The 8529-nt window shown below is 38.2% G+C and overlaps 1 protein-coding gene across 1 annotated transcript; it reads left to right on the top strand.

The window, feature by feature from the left end:
* Positions 1 to 296: 296 nt before the first annotated feature.
* LOC112462056 lies at positions 297 to 7057 on the top strand. The gene is made up of 5 exons (XM_025027589.1): positions 297 to 876; positions 1715 to 3235; positions 3965 to 4193; positions 5006 to 5306; positions 5421 to 7057. The coding sequence occupies exons 2-5, from the start codon at positions 3143 to 3145 to the stop codon at positions 6937 to 6939; spliced, it is 2142 nt and encodes a 713-aa protein (XP_024883357.1). The 5' UTR covers positions 297 to 876; positions 1715 to 3142; the 3' UTR covers positions 6940 to 7057.
* The last annotated feature ends 1472 nt before the right edge of the window (positions 7058 to 8529 follow it).

Raw genomic sequence — 8529 nt, 5'->3', positions numbered from 1 at the left:
CCATGTAACTCAAAAAAAGTGATACGTCGCGTGGAAACATGGGAAAATGATATATTACATGATCTAAAACTCTGCAATATTCGAAATATACAGTTTATACGCCCCACGCGTCACATCACCTCCGCGGCCAAGAATATAATTTCGTTCCGTTTTGGTGTGATTCTGGCAAATTGTGCATTGTACACTGGTCTAGCTGTCTCTCGTCGCCGCACGCCGAAGAAACGCGCGTGCTCCGCTATCGACCAGGAACCCTGGTCCTCCTCCACGTCTCGTCACTTCTCGCCCAGTCTCGGCCGGTCGCGGCGTCCGCACGCACTCTCGGTTAAATCCCAGCTCGCCGGGGCGCGGCAACGCCTGCCGAAGCATCCCCGAGGATCGACCAACGAACGTGTGCGTTTTTCACCCCGCGCGTCCTCCGATAAACAGACCGGAAATCGGCGCGAAGATGACGAGGGAGAAGCCGTCGGATCGGTAGCCCAAACGTCGATCTGTATATTCCCCCCCGCCATCCCAGAAGAAGACGAGGATCCTGGCTGATGTTTTTATCTTTATTCGCGTATCTCCGAGAGTGCGGATTCTGTACAATAAGTGTGGCCGAGGAAGATATTGTCGACGATTTTACTTGGAGAAATGAGATATTAGGAAAGTGTAACGACGGTGCCTCGTCGCTGCAATTTGAAATTGCACTATAAGAAGTTTTTAGAGATTTTATCCGGGTGTTGTTATACTGAGAAAAAAAAGAATTCCTGAATATGCATCACGTTCGATCACTCCGCGTGCTTTATCCGCGAAATCATAGTGGATATCTAAAAACAGCTGTTTGAGAGTTTCATCTCTTCAAGTTCACATGCGCAAGGACGCAAGATTCGACCGAATGTACGTATATATCTTACTTCATGTCCCGCCTGTTGACAATCTCCGATGTTATCTTATATGTGATACTATAAGATTAACAAACGCAATTGCTCTAAAATTCTCGTTGTCTTATACAAGTTTATTTAATTTTCAAATCAGAATAGAAAAAAAAATAAAAAAAGATATTTACATAATAGGTAACTAAGTGATTTATTTATATATAAATAACTAGGTAAAACATCTAAAAAAAATCTTTACGAAGATATTCTTCTATATTTGTACTAAAAAATCTAAGATTGGATTCATTATTATAACTAAAGGAAATAAGAAATCAAGTATTTATCTTACAATTTTTAATTTAGATAAAACATTTAAAAATAGTAAACAAAGTTTTATTTCTTATTATTTACAAATAATCTTATCAAGACAGGATTTATTTTAATGTAATTGTTTTCACTAAATAAATAACTTTTATAGAAGACTTTTTTGCTTTAACTTTTTGTTTTTAATAAATAGATAAATATTATATAATTAATTTAAAATTAAAATCAAATAAAAACTGAATTGGAAATTTAAAAATAAGAAATTAATTAATTAGATTAAAAAATATTCTGTTCAAGTATATTTAAAATCAAATTAAAAATGTTAGATTGTATTGTATTTATTCATATTTTGTAATTTTTATCAAAAAAAAAGATTGATTCTATAAATTAATTCAAAAATTCGTAAATTTTTAATTAATTTATTTCATAAAGTATTTATATCCAGAAATATTAATAACTTTATCACTTATCGCCGAGGAAGAAACATTTCTCTGCAAAGGAGTATCAACGTAACTAAACTGTCGATAATGTTTCAGGAATACAATCGATGGATGCACCTTCTCTGGAGATGTATACGTCAAGCATAACACACAACCAAATAGATCTAGGAAGAAAAAAATGAGCAAAACGCTTAGTGGGACGGAGAAGAGACAGAAGAGATAGTGCTGAGGCTCCGCTCTTTAAATTACATGGTATAGATGCGCCGCAATTGTTATCGTTGGAAAGAATTACGGTGGCACAAGTCATTACGGATTCCAGCCGCCCGATGGAACTCGAACAGGCCTGATTATTTGCGCGATCAGTCCTTTTTTTATTATATACATATCGGCGAAAAAGATGGTTCACAGGCTAGCGATCAACAGGTAGATACGAGGACCTAAAACCCAAGAAGTTCGATCGAACGGCATGTTGAGCGAACGCAAATTAATTCGAACAATAAACACGAGCCGACCGCGGCGGCATCTCGGAAGTGCCAGCTTTGCTGTCGCCCGTGCAAAAGTTATCGCTTAACATAATACGTGCCGAATCGAGAAATAAAAACAAATCGTGGCGATTAAACCGAAACGCCCCTTAAATGCAGTGTAGCGATATATTGTTATATATGCCGGCAGAATGGCGCTCCGCAGTCAACGTTCCAGAAGTCTTCCAGGTCCGCGCGTGCACGCGGGGGCCGCTAGATTAAACGCGAAGAGCATCAGCGAGGGGCTTAGATCGCATAGTTTCAACAATCGCGCTCATAATTTCATAATCTGCCATAATCTCTCGTAATCGTCCCTACGATATATTCATGGACCACACGAACATATCGTCACTTCGTAGAAGAAACGTGAGTCTAATGACCGTTGAGAGAAGAGGGGAAACAACGAAAAAAGAGAGAGACACCTTTCGCCAATCCTCAGCTCATTTTAGATAGACAATCATTGGGAGAAAAGCATTCGCTTTTTCGATGCGAAAATAGACATGTTTGCGCATTTTGAGTTCTGGTGTGCGTGCTACACACTACGGGCTAACTCCTATATAAAACATTGCGCTATTAACGTTCGATGTATTTGTCGCGCTTTTTAATGCGAATTACAGTGTTCATGAGCTTTCGCAATGAGTAATCGTGTCTACGTGGAACGATATGAGAACGATATACATAAGGAAATAAAAAGAGACTCTTGATCTTTGCAAAGAGTGATGGAAAATAGAAGGACCAAGACTGCTCAATTTAATTCTATCTCTTAGGCTGCCGTTCTTCGTGAGAAAAAAAAAATTTCAGCGCAGTAACGGCAAAGACATAGGCATAACGATATAATTAATAATATATTTCTTTTGTATTGGAACAAACGAGAGAAATACGGAGACCTGCAAATTTAAATCCGCGAGTTCCAATTTAGGCTAGTTAGCGAGACAGATGTCTAGACCGAAAGTGCTATCGGTGTCCTGTTATCGCTGCCGTAGAAACAAACGCACTGGACATAATGTTACTGATTGTGCAATTCTACCTTACACATACGAAAGTGCTTGATGCATGCAACCGCTCTGTTATGCGTGAACACCATTCTCTCGAGGAGGTAAAATAAACCTTTTGTTTCTTTCTTCTCTCCCCCTCCCCCCAAAAAGCACATTAATTCTTCTAATATACGTGCATGCTATGCGCAATTATTTTCTTTCATTGTGAACAGTTATTGGATCTTAGCAGTATTATACTCTTCTTTATGTATGTCGATCTAGTAAAATAATATATTATTCAAGACACTTCTTTTTAACACTGCAAGGCAATCATCAGAATATTCATTAATTTTTGTATAAAACAAATAAATACACGAAAGACAAATTTTTAATAAATATTCGCTCTTTGCGCGTTTTAGTCAAGTATAATTATATGCAGTGAATGTTGAGCTTCACAGACGTTGATTTCACTCGTTTCTATAATAAGTACAATTCAAAGTTTTAGTTTATTTGTTGCAAATTTTTAATTGTAGTGCATGTCTATAGCAAATTATAAGTTATAATGTCTAATTTTTTGATACTTATTAGTCTTTTAATTAGTCGGGCTATTTTCAATACAACTTACGAGAGAGAGCTCTTCTTAATTTTGAATGTAAATTTCAATCACTCGGAAAAATATTGAAGTAAATCGTATAACAAAATCGATCTTTTTATAGAAAGCTTAAAAACTGATTTAATTTTATCTTATCATTTATAATTTATTATTAATCATTGATGCACATTACCAAGCACATATCAGGTAGCTTTAAATGAGCTTCAACGTACTTAAAAAAAACGCTTTTCTTTAACAGGCACTGTTTCGCGGCGGCAAAAAAGCTGTTGACGATGAGTGTGAATCTACCACGGCATTAATTAAAACTCAAATACAAAAAGGAGGTTTGCGACTACGAAGATGGCTAATCGCGCTATTAGTTTTTCTACTAACGTCGCTTCTCATTATCAACAGCTACAATACCGGTCAATTTCGGATCATCCGATTCGGAGCAATGGCTAAACCGACTGCTCAAGATGTAATATCGCGTGAGTATTAGATCATTATCAATCACTTGTTTGATTTTTTCGTGCAAGGATAATTCAAATACAAATGAGTGTGTGTCGTGGCAAGAAACAATATCAACGTACAAGTATATACAAGCAACAACCACTAAGAAGTTTTTGCAACTGTTAAATAAAATAATATTTTACAATTGCAAAACCAACTGGGGTATAAAATGCTATCAAAGCTGTGCATATGTAAGTGGCATAGAATTTTCTGCGACGGTCGTAAAGACGTAAAATATAGCGCACAAAAACCACATATATCAGATCATTTGCGCATAGATAGTTATATTATTATTGTAAATTGTTATAAAACTAGTATACACTTTTTGTAGCGCTGACAATAATGCGTGCTTATATAATTAATGCAAATAATGTTTGAACAAAAACAAGATATTCGAAAGTATATTCTTTGATCAATTTAAAGAAAAATGGATTTTTTCTTAGCAGGAACCTTCGATATATCAATGTTTTTAAAATGCAAATGATTGAAAAGAAACATAAAAACTAAAGATACTCTAAAGATACAAAAGTGAATAATAAAACCTCATATTTAATTCAAATTGCTCAAATTCTTTTACTTAATTTCAAATCACTGTTATTTTAACAAAATCTTAATTTAAATCTAGTTACTAAGTAATAAATCATTAAAAAATCAATCATGTAAAAATGATTTAAATTTTATATTGCTCAAATCTTTCTTGATAAACTGTAGCAGCGAAAATCTTGTTTAGATTTAAATCATTTTCGTATATTTCCACGTCAATTTTAATTACTAATTCGTAATTTTACAGAGGAATATGTCTCGACAGCGTCAAACGTATACATGCCAACAGGCAATGGTGGCTTTCTAGTTCGCAACAAAGGATGTCGATTACCAGCGATGGATCCCTTCGATCCTGCTGTTCGACGTTTCATAACAAAAGACGTGTTCGAATGCGAATATGGAAGTTTTCCACCATTGATTGAATCGAACAATACCGCGCTATTCATTAACCCAGTTGCGTGGAACGAATTCCACAACAGTCCGGGCGGGCCGTTAAGTTGCTGCTGGCGACCATTTTGGCGAACAAAAGATAATGACAATGCTGTTACGTTAGTATTGTCAACAATTAAAAATTAAAATATAATCATATGTAATATATGCATAAATTATATGTGTAAATATTCCACACAAATACCTTTTAATTAGATAATAAACGTTTGCAGGTTTGACACGAATTGCTATCCTTTCCAAGATTCCTGCACTATAAATGCCGAATTCGTAAAGGTTGAATGTTACCAAAACAACGAAGTGGTATACAAGGATTACTACGCTTTCCTACCGCGTAAGCCTGAGGTAGAGGAAAGATGCAGGCAGGCGCTGAGAGTGGACACGATCGCCGACGATCGTCTCAGCGTTCTCGTCGTCGGGCTCGACTCGGTCTCCAGAATGAACTTCCACAGGATGATGCCGAAGACCGTGAGGTCGCTTCAATCCCTCGGTGCCGCGGAGATGTTGGGCTACACCAAGGTCGCCGATAACACATACCCGAACCTCGTCCCGGTACTGAGCGGCCTGAATCAGGACGAATTCCGGGACGCGTGCTGGCAGACGCCCAACAAAACTTTCGACGAATGCCCGCTCTTGTGGAAGGAATTCAGCGCCGCTGGTTACCGCACAGTGTTCGGCGAGGACGCCTACAGCATGACCACGTTCAATTATCTGAAACCGGGATTCCGCGAGCCACCGACGGATTATTACTTGAGACCGTACTGCATCGCCGCCGAGAGCGACGTCGGCAACACCCACAAGCTGAACGCCAATCTGTGCATCGGCACCAGGAAGACCTTCGATTGCATGCTGGATTACACTCGCAAAACGGCGATCGAATTCTCCTCGGAGCTCTACTTCGCCTTCATCTGGCAGGCGAGTCTCACCCACGATTACTTCACGTATCCTCAGCTGGGCGACGACTCCTACCACGAGTTCATCGAGTACGCGTCGCGCGATGGTCTGCTGAATCGCACGGCGTTGATCGTGATGAGCGACCACGGTATGCGATGGGGTGACTTCCGGCAAACGTATCAGGGAAAGATCGAGGACAGTCTGCCCTTCGTCTTCATCGTGCTGCCGAGATGGTGGCGCGAGAAGTTCCCTCTGGCCTGGGGCAATCTTCGAAGAAACAGCCACAGCCTCACGACGCCCTTCGACCTTCACGAGACGATGGTGGATCTGCTGAACCCGTACCGTCTGCGCGAGTCGTATCTCAAGAGGCGCATCAAGGTCCAGGCCGCGTCTCTCGTCCCGGCGCGTGGCATCAGTTGGTTCCTGCCGGTGCCAGACATTCGCACCTGCGACATGGCGCACATCGCGGATCACTGGTGCATGTGTCACACCAGCAACACGGTCTCGTGGAACGACACCGGTCTGCAGGACAGCGTGTCGTTCCTCGTCAAAAAGCTGAACGACATGTTGAATAGGTATCCCATGTGCGCGACTTTGAGCTTGAAGATGATCAAGGACGCGAAGGTCTGGCTGGATAAGACGGACGGCGCGATGCTGACGGATTACACGGTGGTCATACAGACCACGCCGGGTGACGCGATCTTCGAGGGTACGGTACGCTACAAAGCGGACGACAATAGCCGCAAGTTGGCCGGGTCGGTCAGCAGGCTGAACGCCTACGGCACCCAGAGTGCCTGCGTTGACGAGTTCAACATGCGTCTGTATTGTTACTGTCTTTAGGCCAGAGATGTGCGAATCAAGGATTTTTTTCATGTCGAATCGAATCGTTGAAATATAATTTTTAATTAACAATATAAAATATAAGTATTATTAGATTGAATTTTAACACGTAGATAATAAGAGAATATTTTGATGTGAAAAAAGAATTTTAATTATATAAATATAAATTCTTTTTAAAGAGAGTATATTTAAATATTTAATGTAAAACTAATATAAAATATACTTTATTTAATGCCAGTAACCGAAACAATTAGGCGAAAGATCATAGATAAATTATTAAAATATTCTAATGTAATATCCAATAACATTATCCAATTACATGCATAGAAATTAAAATAAAATAATATAGTTTATTTTATTATCAATACTCATAGCTTACTATTTTCTTACGAATATTCAAACTTTTGCTTACAATTTGATAGGGTCATGTCACAGAGCATGCCAAAAATTAGAAATGAACTTTTTAACTGCTATTTACAATTAGCTGCTCAGTGAGCGGTTATAATATTGACTGCATTCACTGAATGCACCTATTAACATGATTGTACTTCTGCTTATTAACGGGAAATATGATTTTTATAATGATTCGTATTCAATTCATCTAGAGAAATTTTCGAATAATTCGGATTCGAATCATATTAGACATCTTATCCGATTCGATTTGATTCATATTCGAATAGTTCGCACATCTCTACTTTAGGCACGACATATCCGATGGACTGCTCGAGTGATTAACTTTTTGTATCTGATAATATAATTTAAGTCGAAGCCTGGAGCAACTTATCCAGACAACGTGCATGTTTAAAAGACGTCCTCGAAATGCTCCGATGAGGAGACTCTTTCAGACAGGCGTTTTGTCCGGGAAGAGATTCCCCGGAGCTGAAATTCGGTTCAATTAGATTCGATTAGTCGGGTTCAGAAGAACCGTCACAATGTTGAACTGTTTTGACAAATTCTATATTTCGATTTCGTGGAATGTTGCCACTTCCATCTTATTTCCGAATGGAAACGGGCAATGTTTTTATATACAAACGGTCAAATAAAACGGCTTGATGAGTGGCATCGAGCATGATCGCGCAAATCTATATTCTCGAGAATATCGTGTTTATGGAGCCTTTATCGTATATGAACATAATTGCATAACTTAATATTTATTTATACATATATTCTTCCATATATAGCTCATTGAATAATTTAACCAGGCAATCATAGAGATATTTACGAGCATTAAGGGGCAGTCTATCTTGCGCGCTTGAGATTTTTGAGATTTTTTTTTTTTAAGAAACAACTATAAATCGCGCCATTGCGCGTGATTCTGAATTTTTACATTTATTAGTGTTTTAGAAATGTCTAAATTTTTATAGGTCATAAAAATAATTATTTTTGTTGTTATACAATGTTGTCACATTACAAAAAAAATATCCTGTCTTCCTGGCGAAAGCGATAGCAGTTATTAACATAAATTATTTGGAATAAAAAATTCAAACATTTTAGTTTTTTTATTAGTTTGTCTATGGAATAAACTAGAATCGTTGAAATCGCATTATGAAAATAGCGGCAATTGAAATTAAGTCGAAGAAAAAATTAAAA

This window comes from Temnothorax curvispinosus, unplaced genomic scaffold (assembly GCF_003070985.1).
Source record: "Temnothorax curvispinosus isolate PA1 unplaced genomic scaffold, ASM307098v1 QBEX01011959.1, whole genome shotgun sequence".
NCBI lineage: Eukaryota > Metazoa > Arthropoda > Insecta > Hymenoptera > Formicidae > Temnothorax > Temnothorax curvispinosus.
Note: the sequence above shows the minus strand (reverse complement) of the source record. Positions and strands in the feature narration are given on the sequence as shown.